Source organism: Bos taurus, chromosome 11 (assembly GCF_002263795.3).
Source record: "Bos taurus isolate L1 Dominette 01449 registration number 42190680 breed Hereford chromosome 11, ARS-UCD2.0, whole genome shotgun sequence".
Lineage (NCBI taxonomy): Eukaryota > Metazoa > Chordata > Mammalia > Artiodactyla > Bovidae > Bos > Bos taurus.
In genome coordinates this window covers 99,611,162-99,630,672 of record NC_037338.1, presented here as the reverse complement: position 1 = coordinate 99,630,672, position 19,511 = coordinate 99,611,162, and the positions used below count along the sequence as shown (strand labels likewise).

The following is a 19,511-nucleotide window of genomic DNA, read 5'->3' as shown; positions in this document are numbered from 1 at the left end:
CACTGAGTAGATGCTGAAAAATTGTTGGAGGAAACAAACTTGGAGAATTCTTAAATCTGAGGGGACACCAAGAGAGTGCTGGATGGACTGGCTGAGTCTCTTTACTCCTGCCAAGGGATGAAGCAGGTGCTGAGGACAAGAGGCCCAGCGAAAGAAGAGACTCGGAAGAAACCCCAAGCAGAGGGTGAAATAGCACGAAGTTTGCCTCTGAGCCCTCCTCCCACCCAGCACCCACCCAACACACACAAGGCCCACTAGCCTTCATACTCTCTGTGAACCCTGTTTCTCCTTCAAGGGCCAACTCAAGGACCCCCTCCTCAGGCAAACGTCCTGGCCACTTCAAAGAGATCCCCCGACACACACTCTAAGCAGCAGTCACCCCCCTTTCAGGCTAACCAGTCCAGATGAAGAGCCCCCTGGAGAAAATCCCCACCGTCTCAGCTCCCAGCTGGAAGCAGGTGGCCCCATGAACGATTCAGGACAAGAAGGAAAACAGCGTCAACAAGAGTTAAGTTGGTGAGTTCCTGGGCTGCGTGATTTCCTGAGTGTCACCCTTCTCCTCTAAGACTGAGGTCCCTATCTGCAGGCAGTCTCAGGGAGGAAGTCAGGCATTTCTGGCAGGGCTTCCCCCATACTAGGTACATCATAATAGTCCCTATTGTCATTATTATTAGGAAAGAAAGGAGAGGTTACAGGACCAGCGATTAGAACACTGGATGTCAGCTCTCAGAACGCCTTTAGACCTCAGGTGTTTGCCAGGGGCACGCCTCCAAGCCTTCTCCATCTGGGGAGATCAAAATTCACCATGTTTGGGGTTCTTCTGTCAGACCAACGGAGAGAACGGCCCTTCTCTGAGTGTTCTCTGAGGCCCCTCGACCAAAAAGTCAAGGAGTCAGATCCCACATTCTCAGCGACTGAGGGGACCTCGAAATCTCCTTCCCCTGAGGAGTCCCCACAGGTCAAGCCGGCAGCCCCACGAGTCTCTTGCAAAAGCCTTGGGTCCAGTGGGTCACCCGAGGGGGCGACAGATCAGAAAGGAGGTGCCGCGTGGCCGGGAGTGGGAGTTGCGCGCACCTGCCGCAGGTGAGGCCCAGCCATGCGGAAGGGGGAGGAGCCGTCGCAGCAGCACGCAGGTGAACCGACCCTGGGCTCCCAGGAACTAGGCCGAGGGCTGCCACGGGCTCCAACGTGACGGCTGCGAGGCGGCCACGTCGCAGACAGCGGCCCCCGTGACTCCAAGTCCCGCGCGGCGCGGCGGCCCCAGGAGAACATTCGAGGCAGCGGCAGCGTTGCAGGTCCCGGGTCCGTTCGGTATTTGAATAGCACAAAGGAACCGCCTTGGTCTGATTGGCCAGCTTAGTGGCCCCGGGGCGGGCAGCGTCTGTCACTCGGGAGGTTTGGGGCACTCTCATTGGCTCATCAGGTGTGGGGCGGGGCCCGGACGCCCGGCTAAATAGCTGGGGCCCGGGCCGGCCGAGGCTCATTGCTTTGGCGCCGTCTGGGGAGCACGAGCCCGCGGGTGGCGCGCAGCGCATGGTGGCGGCTCCTCTCGGAGCGCAGCCGACCCGCTGACCCGGGCTCCGTTTCCCCTGCCCAGCGCGTCCCGGAGGCCGGCTGGAAGCCGAAACAGCAGCAGCCTTAGCAGCAGCAACGGCCGCGGCTGCTTCGCCGCCGCCGTTTTCAAGGGAGCATGGAGTGCGCCCTGGACGCCCAGAGCCTGATCAGCATCTCCCTGCGCAAGATCCACAGCTCCCGGACCCAGCGCGGCGGCATCAAGCTGCACAAGAACCTCCTGGTGTCCTACGTGCTCCGCAACGCGCGCCAGCTCTACCTGAGCGAGCGCTACGCCGAGCTCTACCGGCGCCAGCAGCAGCAGCAGCAACAGCAGCAGCAGCCGCCCCACCACCAGCACCAGCACCTCGCGTACGCGGCGCCGGGCATGCCGGCCAGCGCGGCCGACTTCGGCCCTCTCCAACTTGGCGGCGGCGGGGACGCGGAGGCGCGCGAACCGGTCGCCCGTCACCAGCTGCACCAGCTCCACCAGCTCCACCAGCTGCACCTCCAGCAGCAGCTGCACCAGCACCCGGCGCCCAGGGGCTGCGCGGCGGCAGCGGCGGCCGGGGCGCCCGCGGGCGGCGCGGGGGCGCTCTCGGAGCTGCCCGGGTGCGCCGCGCTCCAGCCGCCGCACGGCGCGCCCCACCGCGGGCAGCCCTTGGAGCCGCTGCAGCCGGGTCCTGCGCCGCTGCCGCCGCCCGCCTCCCTCTGCCCGCGGGACCCTCGCGCCTCGGCCGCCTGCTCCGCGCCCTCCGCGCCCCCTGGGGCCGCCCCTCAGGCAGCGGCCGCCGCCTCCCCGCCCTCCTCCCCGGCCCCCGCCTCCTCCCCCGGCTTCTACCGGGGCGCGTACCCGGCCCCCTCGGACTTTGGCGTGCACTGCAGCAGCCAGACCACCGTGCTGGACCTGGACACTCACGTGGTGACCACGGTGGAGAACGGCTACTTGCACCAGGACTGCTGCGCCTCCGCCCACTGCCCCTGCTGTGGCCAGGGCGCCCCGGGACCCGGCCTGGCGTCCGCCACTGGCTGCAAGCGCAAGTATTACCCTGGCCAGGAGGAGGAGGACGACGACGACGAGGATGCGGGCGACCTGGGGGCCGAGCCCCCCGGGGGCGTCCCGTTCGCCCCCTGCAAGCGCGCTCGCTTCGAGGACTTCTGCCCGGACTCGTCCCCGGACGCGTCCAACATCTCAAACTTGATCTCCATCTTTGGCTCGGGCTTCTCCGGGCTGGTGAGCCGACAGCCGGACTCCTCCGAGCAGCCGCCGCCGCTCAACGGGCAGCTGTGCGCCAAGCAGGCGCTCGCCAGCCTCGGCGCCTGGACTCGAGCCATTGTCGCCTTCTAGGGACCCCCGAGGGCACGGGGACCCGGGGCCCCGCGGGGCTGGGGCCAGACAAAAGACTCAGCCAAGGGGCGAGAGGAGGGAACGAACGGGCGCCCGGCCACTCCGGGCTGAGCAGGGGGCGAGCAGAGGGAGACGGCTGATGTTTTATAAATTGTAAAATAAAAAAAAAAGAAATCTAAGATCTTGGACTTTATTTTTGCAGAGAGAAAAAGCGCCTATTTAAGTATGCTTTGTGTTTCTCCTACTCTTTTTTTTTTTTTTTTTATTGTAGTGATTGCAGTGGTGTTTAGCGAGGAGCCAGCCACGTGAGGAAGGGCTGCTGCCCGGAGGAGGTGCCGGGCAGCCGGGGGGCGAGGCAGGCGCCCAGACCGCCAGGGCGCGCCGGGGGCGCAGCGCTGGAGGGCGCGGGGTCTCGGACGCCGATTCCAATCAGTTGTCAGACCCAGGAAGCCCGGAGCTCTGTTCTCTCGAGTCCCTCCGCGGGGTGAGGAATGGGTCTTGTGAAATCCTGAGCAAAAACAAAGGCAAACTCTATCTCCGAAAGGGAGGTTTGGGTCACATTTCCTCTCTGGGGGCGGCCTCCAAAGTTCTCAAAATGAGAAGGCAGAAATGAAAACACTTCAACTTTTTTTTTTTTTCTTCCCGGGGCGGGTGTCTTGAACCTCTGGTCTCCCCGCCCCTCTGGCTCTGTTCTCCTCCCCTCCTCCACCCGTCTTCCAGACCCGGAGGTGGCGCCGGACACCCCGACACTCTCGGACACTGTTTGGGGACGGGGTAGGGGGCGGGCACGGCCGACTACATTTCCCATCATGCCCAGCACTGCGGTCCCCACTAAACAAAAAAGGAAGTCGATTCCTTCACCTGGATCCCCGGCGGCCCCGAGAGAGGGAGGGGCCGGGACCGCCGACTGCGTTGGAGACTTTTCTCTAAGTTCCTGGTCAGATGTGGGTGTGGGTGTGTGTGTGTGTGTGTGTGTGTGCTTCTAAGTTGCACTATCCTGATTCAGCCTTCGGTTGCATTTCATGAAACCAGCATTGTTCGAGCCCTAAAGAACCCCGTCCTGTGTCTTCAGCTTGATAGATTTTGTTTAATTTAAAGCCTTTTGTTGTTAAAAAAAAAAAAAAGTGGGGTTCGCCTGCAGCCCCTCTGGTTCTCTGCCATCACACCATGTGGACTCCAAAACAAGTTGCCAACCCTTCCTTTCTTGGCTCTTCTCCCTCCTTCCCCTGTATTTTTGTGCATTCTGAATTGTGTATCAACCGGGTAAAACTGTTCAGATGATTTGTTTAAATTTATCATCTTAATAAAAAAAGTCGACTCTAGAGGATGGCGGTGCCTTGTTTTCAGGTCGGCCTGGAGGTGGCGGGAAGGATAGAGGGAGGTGACACGAGACCCCTACCCTCCTGCAAAGCCCAGCTCTCCTAGCCTGGGAGGGCAGGAGCTGCCCACATCCGCAGGGCCAGGGGTGGGAGAGGGATGGGAGGGAGTGTCGTTTGCTGGGGAAGAAGCCGGTGCTGCGCGCCTCCTCGGCCCCCCCGCCGCCTCTGCAGAGGGGCCTGACCCCCACGGGAACCGGTCTCCCCGCCCCCAGGGTCTCCAGCAGGAAGCCGAGCGAGCCACCATCACATTTCCTAACCCAGCCAGGGGCGCAGAGCCTGCTCGGCCTCAACTCAGAGCTCTCTTGGGCCGGGGAGAGCCGCCGGGGGACACCGGGGGCTTCTGGGCCACCCACAGTCCCCGCCCTGCGCCTCCGCCCGCACGTCCGCACATCTCCGGCTGCAACTTGGGGAAGTTTTTTCCTTTTTTTTTTTTTTTTAAGTTGAGTTTGTTATCACTGCTCGGTGCCACTTGGTGGTGTGCTGGCGGCGTCTCCCTCCCTCCTCGCGCCCCTCCCTTCTCCCTCTCCGCGCCCTCCCGCCCGCCTCTCTTCTTCCCTCCCCAGTGGATGGAGGCAGGAAGGCTCCAGGCGCGCTCTGCGCTCTGACCACCTACGGAATGACCTCAGAGTGGGAGAATGTGCCAAGGCCCCGAGGAAGCTCGCGTCCTCCCCACTGGAACCAAATTCACATCTGGAGCCGCGCCTCGGGCCCGGGGGCGCGCGGGGTGGTTCCAGCTTAAGAGGGGATAGGAAAGAAAGACTGAAGGGGAGGAAAAAAGAAAGAAAGAAAAAGCAAAGTGGCAGCTTGCTCTTGATTTGATAGCCGCCCCCCTCTCTCTCTGTCCCTGGCTGTCTCCCCACTGCTCTCGCTCGCTTTCTCGCCCCTGCGCTCCCCTTGGCTGCGCGAGCCCCTCCCCCCAGCAGGACGGCTCACGCCCCCCCACCCTAGCCTTCACGCCCCCCGCAGGGAGAGGAAGGGCTGCAGCCGAAAGGACCCTCCCACCCCCACCCCAAGCCTCGGAGAGGCGGACGCAAGCCAGTCCCAGGAGCCCGCTGGGTTCTGGGTCCCGGTGACGCGCGAGGCGAAGTTCTCGGGGACACTCCAGAGCCAAGGGGCTTGCGGGGGTGGGGGGGCGGAGGTGGGGGCCGCGAAGGGCCCACGATGGGGGAGGAGGAAAGAAGGAGGCTACGGAGGCGTGAGTTCCGGGGAGGAAAAGCACCTTCACCGCCCCCCCCCCCCATACACACACACACACACAAACAGGGCTGTTTTCTCGGCCTCCTACGGGAAGAGAAGAGTCTGGAGCTGCTGAGGAGGGGGAACGGTGTGTCGCCCTCCTCCCCGTGCGCCCCCCACCCACCCATCCCCTGCAAGTCCAAGGAATAGCTGTTTGATGCGCGGTTTTGATTCAATCCACCAAGCCAGTTGCCACAGCTCCCCCTAGCGCCGCTTCCAGGGCGCTGCAGAGGCTGAGGCTGGGAGTGGGCGAGGCACAACCCGGGGTGGCGGGGCGGGGTGCTGCGAGGGGCTGCTCCGCGCCCACCCCGGGCGCAGCGCGGTCTGGCTCGAACCCTGGCTGGAGCGGAAACCCAGGGGCTGCGTGCGTTCTCCACTCCGGGCCCGCCTCGAGGAAGGGCACGTGGTCGGCCGCCTTTGTCGGGAGGTCGGACCTGGGCACCTGAAGGGACCAGCCGAGGGGCTTGGGACCTCCCACCTGTCCCTTACGGGCAAGGGAGCGTAGGTGGTGGCCTGCGAAATAAGAGCTCTGAACTGAACGCGGACCCAGGTTGTCCTCCCCTTTGCTAGGTTTTCTTGAGCTTCAGCTGTGCCCAGAGACCTCAGGCATATTGGGATCCAGGGATCCCCGTGGACAGGGGGTGGAGGGCGCCGGGAGCACCCGAAAGAGAGATGCCCTCCCACTCAATTATCTTTTCACGGCCAAGGGACCTTGGGCAGCCACGCAAACGGTCAATGCCCTGAGCACAGCGTGCAGCAACCAATAACACAATCCCCTGGCCGGCCACCTCTCACACTAAGAAGGTCCACCTGAAATAGCAACACAAGCCATCCTGATGTTACAGTACACCCCGCACTGAAGGCCACACCCACCCAAATGCATTGTCCCCAACACAAGAGCCCTAAGGAGCATCCCCACTCCACTCGATGCCATGACCCCTCCCCTGGAGGTTGGCGAGAGCTCTGCCTGCCCTCCCAGGACATCCTGAGAAACTAACATATGCTCCCCAGCAGAACACAACTGAAAGGCAGGCAACATGCGTCTTGGGGAAGGAGGAAGAGGGGCAGGCCGGCAGGCAAACCAGGAGTCCACAGACCCAGGTCCACAGACAAGCCCTGCTCTTTCCAGGAAAATGACCCAGACAGACCCCAGAGGAGCCCCCAGGCAAGACTTGGGGTTGAGGGCACTCATTGAGGAGGTAGGGAGATTGGAAAAGACTGGGGACTTAGTGATGAGACAGAGCTTTCAGAGAAGAGCAGTTCTGGAAGCCAGAGCTCTAGAAAGCTCTCCCCCGCTCCCCAAGTTAACCAGTGCACATGCACACACACACACACACACATGCACACACACGCACAATTCCCCTAGCTCCTAGAACACCGCAGGTTCTGCTGCCCTTGATACGTGGTGTAGGGCTGAGCCAGGCTCCAAGCTGCGCTCCTAGCAATATGGAGCTACTGGGATGACAGCTGAGAGCCTGGGAGAGCTGCAGGCTGCCCTCCAGAGAAGCCAGGGGCTGAGGATGCCCTGGGCTCCCAGGAGGGTCACTGCGTGGGGTGCTGAGCTCTGAGTGCTTCTATTCTGTGTATGTGTGTGTTTGTGTGTGGGTAGGGGGGTGTCACTCTGGTAACAGGGTGAGTCTTTCTGCCTCTCCATGCACGGGACACACATTTGCAGGGTGTCCCACTTAGTGCCTAGCCAGGGCAAAGCCCTGAGTGATCACTGCAAAAAAGAACATCAAAGAAAAGGACAGCGAAGTCCCTCCGTATGAATTCACAGAGTTTTCCCAGCTATTCTCAGAGAAATATACCATGAGCATCCTTGTTTTAGAAATGAGAAAGGTTGCCCGAAATCACACTACGAAGTGGCCAGTCTTACTGCCGGAGTTCACAGTCTAGTGGAGAAGGATTTATTACATACTACAGTGTGAGCCGTCAAATGACCCGGATGTTGTCTAAATAGCAACACTGGTTAGTTCCAGCTGAACCTGAACTAGCAGATTGGGGGCACACATCTAACACTTCATGCTCTGGGTGGAGGGATGGAGAGACACACAGGACAGTGGTGTCTTATCCTACCCCACCCAGCACAGAAACTGACCTCTTCCTGGTATTTGTCAGGACCCTTATGATAGGGAACAGTGAACTGACTGGAGCCAGCATGGGAGGAAGTGGGATTTCTTGGTTCATGGCACTCAGCTGTACTGTGCGCAGAGATGGAGCAGGCTTCAGGTACAACTGGATTCAGGGACAAACCTCCAGATGCTCCGTCTGCCTCCTGTGACTTTCTTCTCTGCACTGGGTGCCCACTCTCCTGCTGCAGACCCATTTCTCATGACAGCAGCTCCTGGCTTCCCATCCCACATCTTCGCCACCCAAGAACGGCTATCCTCTTCTCTTGTCAGTTCAGAAGATCTGAGGGAAGGACCCTGTCCTGTCCCAAACCTGCAGCAGAGTTAGAGGGTGGTTGGTCTCCCCCACTGAAAGCTCATGGACAGAGAAGGAGGTCTCTTCTCAGAAAAGGGGTACTCTACTCAGAAAAGTGACAGACCAAAGATGTCCTCCAGAGAGAGGAAGTTAAAGGGGGCATTTTCATGTGGGACTTGGGGAGACCCAGGACACAGGCATGGCTGCTTCAGGGCCTGGGTGATTAAATGCAGCCAACACAGCTCTGGAAAAAAATACTCGCCTTGCTCCTCACCAGGATAATGAAGCCACAGGGCCATCTGATTCTTCCCGGGGCTGCCACTCAGGAATCACCAGGGGAGGGGAGGCTGCAGGCCCCGGGGCAGGGACAGTGACAGGAGCCACCCTCGGGGGACTAGGGCAGTGGGGTACCCACAAGGAGGCCCAAGTGGAGGAACTTGGCTGGAGCTCATACATGGTTCCCCCTGGCACTCCCAGACCCAACTGAAAAAGCTTTGAAGGGAGGCCAAGGTGCTGGCCAGCAGAATGGAGAGGGACCTGCTGAAATTAACATGCCCGCCCGTACACCCCCAGCTGGCAGGGCCCAGGGACATCTGGGGAACAGGTAACATTATTGATCACATGTGCAGACGAAACTGACGGAATAGAAGCTGGAAAATACTGAAACACTTGAAAGGCGGAGAGAATACAGATGACCTTTGTTTCACCATTTGCACATTTCTGTGTTTTCCAAATTTTCTACAATGAGCATGTATCACTTTTATATTTAGAATAAAAAATTAATGCCATATTTTTCAGAGAAAATAATGTGATGTGACAGGTACTATCATCAATGTTCAGCATGCGACAGAGCAGAGTGCAGGGAGCAGGGCTATTCAACCTTTCTGAGGAGGCTCAACCCCTGAGAACAGAGCTCTCGACCAAGAGGCCTTGGCTCCCCAGAATTCAGCATGCCGCACTCTGTCTCTGCCAAGAGACTGTGAGACAAAAAGACAAACCCCAGGGAGGCATTCTGCAGGGAGCCTTGCTTGTTCTCACCTCTGACCCCTGTCCCAACTTTGCCCCGTCCTTCCTATCAATCATCACAGAATGTTTTGCTCAGAGTTTTGCTAGATTACCTGGCCAGGTGGGTAGTTAAGAGGGAAATGCTCAGGAAGTGTCTTCAGTGACTTAAGCTGAAACTAAAGACAAAGTCGCAAAGCTCAGCACAAAGCTCTGTGGACTAGGAGTCTGGAAACCCAGGGGCAGACTCTGGCTTGGCTATAGGCTCGGCTTAGGACCTGGGATGAGTCGTTTTCCTAGCCGGCCCACATTCCCAGGTCTGAAGGGATAGAGTGGGAGGAGACAAGGAAGGTCCGAATCCAATGTTGACACTCCAAATATAGACAAAAGAACCATTGCTTCCAGCCGTCTGATACCTAATCACAGTAAGAAAACCGCCAGTGGCAAGATCAGACTCCACATCTACCCATGAGAATGGCCACCTGCCTCTGTCACTGACTCATTCAAGAAATGCATGTACTCACCCATTAATTCAAATATATTGAGTACCTGTATATGTCAGGCCCTGTGCTAGGCACTGAGGATGTGGCATGAACAAGATAGACAAGCACCCTAGTTTTATGGAGCGTATGTGCTAATGGAGAGACAGACAATAAGTAAGTGAACCACTGAACGCTGAGATAAGTGTTGTGGGAAAATGAAACAGTGAGGAGCTGGCAGTATCACTTTAAATCTGGTGATCGGAGAGGGCGACACATGAGCTGAGATCTAAATAGATCAGCTGTATTAGTCAGTATAGGATAAGCTCTGCCGCGGTAACACATTAATCCCCAAATCTCAGCAGTTCAACACAACGCAGATTAATTCCTTGATCATGCAAAGGCCAGCTGAATGGGACAACTCTCCGGGATGCCCCCACGCAGTGGCTCAGCGGCAATTCAGGAGTTGGATTGTTCTGCAAGGGAAGGAATTCTCCTCACTTAACACTCACAGCCCATTGACCAGAATTAGCACCATGACCCTGCCTAACTGCAAGGGGCCTGGGAAAGAGAAGTGAAGTGCCGATGGGTGAGCTCTAGAAATCTCTACCACCCTAGCTGGATGAACAATGGGGGAAGAGCATTCCAGGCAGAAGGACTAAACACAGGAACTCATTGGCATGTTGGAACTGGAAGATGGCTCTCAAGAGGCAGAGGGTAATGGGCAGAGTGGCAGGAGGTGGGACCAAAGAGGAAGCCAGGGATGGGAGGATTCAGTTGTCACCCAAGAAGGGGCTTCTTGGAATGCCTGGCACACAACACGAACTCAAGAAATGGTAGTGATTATTGGTGTTATAGAAAATTCCTGCCTTCCCCCAGGGCAATGGTGGGGAGGGGGTTGCTGGGGGGGGTGGGGACTGAAGGAGGGGATTAACCAGTATAACAACAGTCTGGGGCAGCTGTCCCAACCAGTTTCCCTGGTGACACCGGAGAGGCTGAGGCTCCAGGCCAATGCGAGCTTTGTCCTTCTTTCCAATGGACGGAGGAGGGTGGGAGGGCTGTCCTAGGGCAATACACCAGTTCCCTGTGAGACATCCCCTCCCTGGAAGTTATTAATATCAAATGACAGAGTGTGGACGAGCACGCAGAGACCAAGCACCAGAGGGCCTCCTGGGGCCACCTCCCCACGAGGGGGCCTGTCCAAAGGTGGGACTTGTCGTTCTAAGTTCAGCCACCGGAGCCACACCGACCTGGTTACCCACGGGGCTCCGCCACTTTCTAGGAGACACTAGGCTCTTCGGGCCCTTTTCCAAGTCTCCAAACGCTTGTCTGCACAGTAAGGATGCTCGTGAACACCCACCTATGCAGTGAGCCTTCTACAGCCCCGCGCCTGCCATACAGCCAGCGACCAATAAACCAGAGTTGCGATATCATCACTGGTCAGCTCCGCTGAGATAATACACGTCCTCTGCAAAATGCAGGACACTTTTTCTACTGATTCTCTCCTGTTGAACAAAACTGATTACCTAAGAAGTAAGAAGATGCACCTTTATCCAGAGGGACTCAGTCAAGATCTTTTCACTGCTGGGACTGCAGAAGGCAAATTAAACTCTGGTGGATTTTTTGGGTCTTTCCACAAATTGGCACTCGTGTCTTCAAAGAGGTTTATCTCCAGTGAGGTGTCTGGATATCTTCGAGGCCTGGCTATGCCTGACAGTCAGCAGTCACTTGGCGCGGGTGTAACGACTTCATTCAGGATGTAGGCTTGGTGATGGAATGAACGAAGGGATGGATTCAGGGAGTGGGTTAAAGGAGAAACAGTGGCTGAGAGATGATTTGCCCACCCTCCCCCAGTCAACCCCTTCCCCACTCCCAACCCTTGGGTCTCTAACTCCTCCCCACTCTGCCCCCGCCAACCCAGTCATTTTCTGATGTTTCTTAAACACTCCCTAGAGCCTTTCTCACTTTCCTTCCCTGGCTCCCAGCCGCCCTCCAGGCCACACACGCACACACATACATCCCTCACCCCAGGGTGGAACGTGAGGGTCTCCTTTGACACCCAGATCAACCAGCCTGAGGAAGGTTGGAAGGCTGAGGAATAAAGCTTCCTTTTGTTGGGACAAAGAACAGGTGGTCTAACTCAAATAAAGGACCTGGCTGAGAACAGAACAGGTTCATTTGGGGAGGGGGCAGTCAGATCTCTGTGTGACTCACAGACATTTTGGGTGGATTGTGTTATTTAGTCGTGTCTGACTCTTTTGCAACCCATGGACTGCAGCACACTAGGCTTCCCTATCCTTCACTATCTCTGGGAGTTTGCTCAAACTCATGTCCACTGAGTCAGTGATGCCATCCAACCATTTGGATGGATGGACAGTTCCAAATGCTTTAAGCCAACCGAGAAGTCCAGGTATCCAGATTCCCAGGCCTGGATCCTCTCTTCTGCAGGTCCCCCCTTATTCAGGCCTCAGAAACTCAATCGAAGCTGACTGAAGCAAAAAAGAACTTCATTGGCTCAGGAACTGGAAAGTCCATGGTGTTTCAGCTCCAGGCACAGCTGGACCCAGAGGCTCACATGATGTCACCAGGGCTCACTCACAGTCTCTTGGCATTTCCTGTCTCTTCTTGGCCTTTTCTTGGGTTTTCTCTGGGGCGTGAGCAAGAGGGCCACCAGCCAGGGCCAGCTCCACCAGCACATGACTAGTACAGTCACCACCAGGGCCCCACGTTCAAAAGACTCCAGGCCTGGGGTTTCACACCCTGCTGTCTTGATGGGGCTTAACATTTATGCCGTCCTGAAATCCATAATCATTTTGACTTTGAATCTGCGTTTTGTAAGTGAAATGGATGAGACAATGAAGCATGCGCTGAGGGCTTGAAATTTCAACTCCCTTGCCATCCTGCCTCCTGGTACCTCCTTGCCTCCCTGGAAGAGGTTCTCTGCCCCTGACTCCCCTATCTCTGGCCCCCGGCTCTGCCTGGCATCCCCTCTCATGTGACCACTGCTCCCCTTCACCCTGGGAACAGACAGGGAGGTTGGGGTCAGGCTACATGCCCAGCAGCGCCACAGGGCATGGCGACAGCCCTTGTTACCCTGGGTTGGAAGCACCACGACCCATCTAGAAACCAACCAGAGACTGTGACTAGGAGGAGGCGAGCCTCTTACCTACCCTCTATCCAGGGACTAAGGTGTTTGGGGGGGGGGTGCGGGGTGGGGGTCACCTCTCTGCCGGAGGTTGAGATGAGTCCTGTTGGGGGGGAGGTGCCTAGATCCAAGCTCTGATCAGAACTCAGCACATCAGCCTGGTGGTTGGTGGAAGGAGTAATTCAGTAACTGTCAGGCCCAAGAGAGAGAGAGGAAACACGCACGTGGTCACGCATGGCCTGGTGGAGGGATGTCTGCGAGGTTCTGTGATATCCCCTCAGCCACTCCACTGGTCTGGGGGATCCACTCGTCCTATGTGTGTGTGTGTGTGTGTGTGTGTGTGTTAGTTGCTCAGTCATGTCCAACTCTTTGCAACCCCGTGGACTGTAGCCCATCAGGCTCCTCTGTCCATGGGATTCTCCAGGCAAGAATACTGGAATGGGTAGCCATTCCCTTCTCCAGGGGATCTTCCCAACCCAGGGATTAAACTTGGGTCTCCTGCATTGCAGGCGGATTCTTTACCATCTGAGCCACCAGGCAAGCTCTCTCTCCTCCTATAACCTTCTTGAATCTGGTTTGTATCTGTCTTTTCTGGCCATGTCAAGGTACCATCAAGGACTAGCCACAAAATACAAATTGTGTAACTTGTGTTACACGAATTAAATGCTCTAACATTTGCATTTTAAACTGGTATTGCACAATATGAAGATGAATGGTAAAAATTCATGCTAATCACTTAACATTTTTATTTTTTCCTTACTTAGAATGACATAGCAGATAGAAAAATAAAAAAAATAAAAACCCACCATGACAAGTTGAGAGTCTGTGGAAGGAAGGAAAAGTGTTCTAGCTACTGCTAGTGGGACTTTTTCTTGCTTTTTGAGCAGGGGATCCTGCATTTGTATTTTGCACTGGGCCCACAATTACACCGCTGGCCCTTTCGCTAGCATCCCCAGGATAACTTTTCCCCAGCTTAGCAACCTTGGCAGAAGGAGCATCTTCCCATGGTTCCAACAGGAAGTACCAGGGATGCCACTCATTGGCACAGTCTGGGTCACGTGCTCATCCCCGAACCAATCACAGCTGATGGGGAGCCAGGAGCCCTCTGATTGGCCAGGTCTGGGCATGTGTCCATCCCTAAGATTAAGGGGATTGGTCAGCCCACTTCAGCCCCTTTCCATAGGTACTCCATAGGGAAGAAGGATTCTATTCCCAGAGAAATGAGGGCTGCACAGCCACCAATCCCTGATATCTGTCCTTTCACCCCTCTTGCTTAGCGTGAAAAACAAAACCCCCCAAATATCAGCTGGGCAGAGAGCAATTTAGTTCTATTCTCCTGGCTCGTAATTCCCCAGTTTCCTTTGTGGAGCCTAAATGACAACCCACTCCAGTATTCTTGCCTGGAGAATCCCCATGGACAGAGGAGCCTGGCGGGCTACAGTCCATGGGGTAGCAAAGAGTCGGACACGACTGAGCGACTAACGCTTTCGCTTTCTCCCCTTCCTCAAAATGAGGGGAGGCTCTGGGCTCAGACCTTGGCCCCCTTCTCCTTCCTGTCACGTTCTCCCAGCAAAACTCATGCAGTCCCATCAACCAGCTGACAACTCCATCTCCAGCTGGGATCTCTATGCCGAATGCAACCCAGAGGTCCCAGCCCTGTGTGACTTCTCCTCTTGGGGCACTGGGCATCTCAGAACCCAAACCCCTGAGAACCACCCCCAACACCTACTCCCTGGGTCTTTCCCATTCCATCAATGGCACCATCATCCAGTAAGTTACATCAGAATATCTGAACTCCTTCTTTTCTCAGAAACCCAAATCCAGTCCATCAGCAAATTCTGGCAGCTCCCCTTCATAGGAGAGTCATAGCCACCCTCTTCACCACCGTCGATTTTGCTCTCCTAGTCCAACCACAGCATCGCTCCCCTGGATCACTGCACTAACCTGCTAACTAGACTTCCTAGTTTTGTGGTTGCTGGTGGTGTTGTTTGTTAACTATTCATTTGGTTGCAGTGGGTCCTAGTCGCAGCCTGCAGGATCTTTAGTTATGTCATGAGGTAGTTAGTTCCCTGACCAGGGGTCAACCCTGAGCCCCCTGCATTGGGAGCACAGAGTCTTAGCCTCTGGCCCACCAGGGAAGTCCTAGACTTCCTATTTTGTTCTCAGCCTCCTATTGTCCACTTTCCTTATTCTCTGATATTTGAAGATATTTAAAACAGACCATATCCCTCCCCAACTCAAAACTTCCCAGTAGTGTAAATGTTTAAAACCAGTTGGAAGGTGGAGGGCAGGGTTCATCTGTAGAAACTGCCCATCTTGGTGGTGTAAATACCCCCACCTTGGCGATTCCAAGCTGCCAATGTGACGTCACTGAACGTCACAGAGTGGGAAAGAGATGTACATGACCAGCTTGCAAAAGCCAGCAGGTGGGACTCCAGCACATTCTCTTGCTGGCCAACTCAGATCAAAGCACAGAGTCCTTCTATGGCCCAGCTGGATCCGTGCTGCCCAGCCTGGCTGCCTTTCCACTCATGCCCTTGCTTCCCGTCACTCACTGCCCTCCTGCCTCTACCTTGCCCTCCGAACTGCCAAGGCTGTTCCCACTTCAGGGGCTTCCCATGTCACCCTGACTACCTCTCTAAGGTAACACCCCACTGTTGCATTCTCGCTGATTTTTCCGTAACCTGTATCACTGCCTGATGTTTTGTTTTGTTTTGTTTTTCATTTTTTCTTTTTTAATTTGGTTGCACCGGGTCTTGGTTGTGGCACGTGGGATCTAGTTCCCTGACCAGGGATCGAACCCAGGCCCCCTGCACTGGGAACGCAGAGTTGTAGGCACTGGACCACCAGGGAAGTCCCACTGCCTGGTGTTTTACAGTAGATTTATGTGTTCATTCATCCCTCTTCCTCACTAGGGCAGGAAGTCATCCGCCCCTTCTCTGTCCCCAGCTCCTGGAGAGAACAGTGTACCACACATAGTAGGTGCTCAGTAAACTTCCATTGGCTGAATGGATCCACTTCTCTGGGTCAGCCAGGCACTGGGGAGATGGTATGAATAAGTGCTGGCTCCTGTCAGTGAAGCAAGGAGACCCACGGGGGAGGCCTCAGATGCAAAGAGGAGGCCAGCTAGGAGGCCTGTTTCCAGCAGAGCCCCGACTGCCGGGATGGACACTTTGACCTTTCCCTCGTATGTCAGGTGGCATCTGTCTGTTATCCAAAGCAGAGCTTCTCCTGTTCCATCTCCTTCCTTGCTGCTCTGCCTCTCCAGCCCTGGGGACCTCCCACAAACAGCCTACTCAAAGCCAAGTTCACATGGTCTGCCCTGCCTTCACCCAGGAGGCTGCCTTGTGATTCTCTGAATGAACCGCAGAACCATCCAACTTCAGAGCTAGAGACCCTGGAAAGCTGTCCTGCCAGCTTGACCCTCCATGGGGCCCCAGAGCTCCTGCATTGGGCCCTGGAGAGGGTCAACTTGGCACCTGGGACCCTGTCCAGCCCATGCTGTCCAGCTTTTCCTAGAACAACTTCAGGAAGTTTTATTCCTTCTTTCACTCTGGTGGCTCAGGCAGTAAAGAATCTGCCTGCAATGCAGAAGCAGCAGGAGACCAACGTGGATCCACAGGTTGGGAAGATCCCCTGGAGAAAGGAATGGCAATCCAGTCCAGTCTTTATTCCTGGAGAAGTCCATGGACAGAGGAATCTGGCGGGCTACAGTCCATGGGGTCACAAAGAGTCAGACACGACTGAATGACTAACACTTTCACACTTTTCACTCAACAAAGAATTACTGGGCACCTACCTACTCTGGTAGAACCCTGATTCTGGGAAGGATTGAGGACTGGAGGAGAAGGGGGTAACAGAGGATGAGATGATGGGATAGCATCACCAACTCAATGGACATGAGGTTGAGCAAACTTCGGGAGATAAGAAAGGACAGGGAAGCCTGGCGTGCTGCAGTCTGTGGAGTGGCAAAGAATCAGATATGACTTAGTGACTGAACAACAACCTACTCTGGGGCAGTCACTATTCCGGGCATTGGAGATTCAGTGGTGAACACAATCGACCTGGTTCTTGCCCTCACCAAGCTTCCAATCTATAGAACAGAGGGCCTATGTCAGGACAGAGAACAGCTGATGTGGTCAGGGCTCCTTCTGCAACCTAGAGAAAGGGAGGGCCCCTGGGAGTTGGTGGCATCTGAGCTGAACCCTGAACAACCGGACAGAGCCACTGTTCAACCTGGTGCCCAGGCAGGCCAAGCAGAGAGAACAGCAGGTGCAAAGACCCTGGGGGAGGAGTGAGCTTGGCATCTTAGAGGGCCAGGGAGAAAGCACAGGGAGTGGTAGGAAAATAGAAAGGGTCAGAGGGATCAGATCATAGTGTGAGTTTTCTGTTGGGAGTGAGAAGCCACTGGTGGAATACGATGGGACTCACCTGCGATCAGTGTGGAAGCCAGGCTCAGAGGGCAGAGTGGAACCAGAGAGGGGGATACCATAGGGGCCTGCCGAGAGCTGACAGCCACTGACACCAAGGTGGCCACAGCTCAGGTCAGAGAGAAGCGGGCAGAGTTGGATTATAATTTGGATGGACCCAGGCTTCCCTGGTGGCTCCAATGGTAAAGAAACTGCCTGCAACACGGGAGACCCAGGTTCGATCCCTGGGTTGGGAAGATCCCCTGGAGAAGGGAATGGCTACCCACTCCAGTATTCTTACCTGGAGAATCCCATGGACAGAGGAGCCTGGTGGGCTATATAGTCCATGGGGTCACAAAGAACTGGACACAACTGAGCAAATAACACTTTCACTTTCACTTGGATGGATCCAGTTGGACCTGCTCATGGGATGGATTTGGGGGAAGAAAGACAGGCTAAAGTCTGGACTGGGGGTCAGATGGATGGTGCTGTCCACAGAGACAGGCTCCGTGGGCCTGGGGGAGAAGCAGGAGCCAGCAGCCACCAGCAGTTTCCAGGGCTGTAGAAATTCCTCCTCTTGCCCAGCTGGAAGTGCCTCGTCCTGCTCACCAAACACAGCACCCACGCCGAACAAGCCCACGTCCCCTCTGATTCCGCAGGAGGAGCCAGAGACCTTGGGCCGCCACTGAAATCCTCCAAGCCCATTTCATCATCCCTAAAATGTGAAAGTGATGCCAGTTTCCGGGCTCGCTGAGGGGGTGCCGCAAGGGCACATGTAAGCACATCTTGCGAGCTGACACGTGGCTGCCCGCCAGCACTGTCATTACCGGCCTTGCTATCCGCCTCTTTGCTGTCTTTGTGTGGACCAGCCCTGCCTCCCAGAAGGAAGCCGGGTTCTGGGAGAAGATGCCTCTCAGGCAGGGCTGACCCTGGAGAGACGAGCTCTAAAGCAGGAAGAGGATGGGGGTTCTTAGGCCAACTGAGTGAGCATAGCACAAGGCAGTTAGGGCCATCCTGAGGCCTCAGTCCAGGAGAGGCTACTGGGGCGTGAGCTTTGACGGGAAAGAGAGACTCAGCACCACCCCCATCCAGCCAGTACCTTGACCCGCTTGGGCCTTGATTTACTCCTCTGAGAAATGGGTACATAGTTGGCCCATAGTGAGGATGAGGTGAGACGTGCTTTCAGGCACTTCACCCAGGGTCAGACACACAGGCTGGGCTCAGGAGCTGCCAGCTCCGAGGTCCCTCAGAGGACACTGGCAGGGGTTAGTGCGCACGTGGCTTCTGGGGCCCGGAGCAGCAGTGGCAAATGAGAACACGGTTGGGGGGGGCGGTGCAGGAATGTGTATGGAGTGGGGCGGGAACAGCCCCTGCAGGAGACTGTTCAGCCAGGAGGACTCACCAGGCCAGTGTGATCCAGGCTGGAGGTCAGGCCCGGGGTTAGGTCAGCAGTGGGACCACCAAGCCCGAGCTACACTTCAGAGCCTCCCTGGGGGTTCCCGCTGCCATGGGCCCTCGACCCACCTGCAGGGAAGCCTCCCTGCCCCCTCCCATCCTCTACGTTCCCATCACCCACCTTGTATGTGGTGTATTGTCCTGAAACATCTGTGAGAAACTAAAGGTCATGATGGAGCTCAAGGGTTAGAATGTCCACATGCTGTGCGTGGACACTCAGTCATGGCACTCTTTGCAACTCCATGGACCAAAGCCTGCCAGGCTCCTCTGTCCATGGGATTCTCCAGGAAAGAACACTGGAGTGGGTTGCCATTCCCTTCTCCGGAGGATCTTTCCTACCCAGGGATTGAACCCGGGTCTCCTGCATTGCAGGTGGATTCTTTACCGACTGAGCCACCAGGGAAGCCCCAGTATGCTGCTGCTGCTGCTAAGTCGCCCAAGCAAATAAGGAGGGGAAAGGGGCCAGCAGGCCAGGAAGTCTATGTACAGGTTAGCGAAAATCCAGCTGCAGAGGCCCAGGAGCAGCGGATGGAGACCAGCCCGGAACATAGCCCACTGCCTGGCGGGAGGCGATGCATCCCCTGCTTCTTTCTATTCGTGGGAAGTCGACCATGTGCCGGGCGCTGTGGACGCCACCCCAGCCTCAGGCTCTGGACTGCCATCCACATGCACACGTAGAACTGAGAGGTTCGGAGGGGTGCAGACCCTTATTCAGGGTCACACAGGCAACCCTGGTCCCCAGGTCCTTCCCACCATCACACGCCCTAGAGCCCTGGTGCTGTCCCCAGCATACCTGGTGTTGGGCACGGGGCCCTCAACGTCCCCTGCTCAGTGGAGGGTGCTGCCTTGAGGCTCTGCCCCTTTGCTGGGACTTGGGAAACCAGCCTTCACAGTATGAAAAGCTCTGGGAAGAATGGAACCATTCATCCCATTGGTCCCTTGGTGTGTGTAACTGAGACCACCGGCACCCCTAATGCAGGTCGCAGGCAGGGGAAGTGCACTCCACTCTAACATTAGTTTCTGTACCCAACCTGTGTTTGCTGGCATCCTGCAGGTGCCAACCAGGGGGCCGCAGGCTCCCAT

The 19,511-nt window shown here is 56.3% G+C and overlaps 1 protein-coding gene across 1 annotated transcript; it reads left to right on the top strand.

Annotated features, from left to right (window-relative positions):
• Positions 1 to 1,499: 1,499 nt before the first annotated feature.
• Positions 1,500 to 3,078, top strand: IER5L (immediate early response 5 like). Its single transcript, NM_001206835.1, has one exon. It carries the CDS (start codon positions 1,691 to 1,693, stop codon positions 2,897 to 2,899), a length of 1,209 nt encoding a protein of 402 aa, NP_001193764.1. The 5' UTR covers positions 1,500 to 1,690; the 3' UTR covers positions 2,900 to 3,078.
• Positions 3,079 to 19,511: the final 16,433 nt, after the last annotated feature.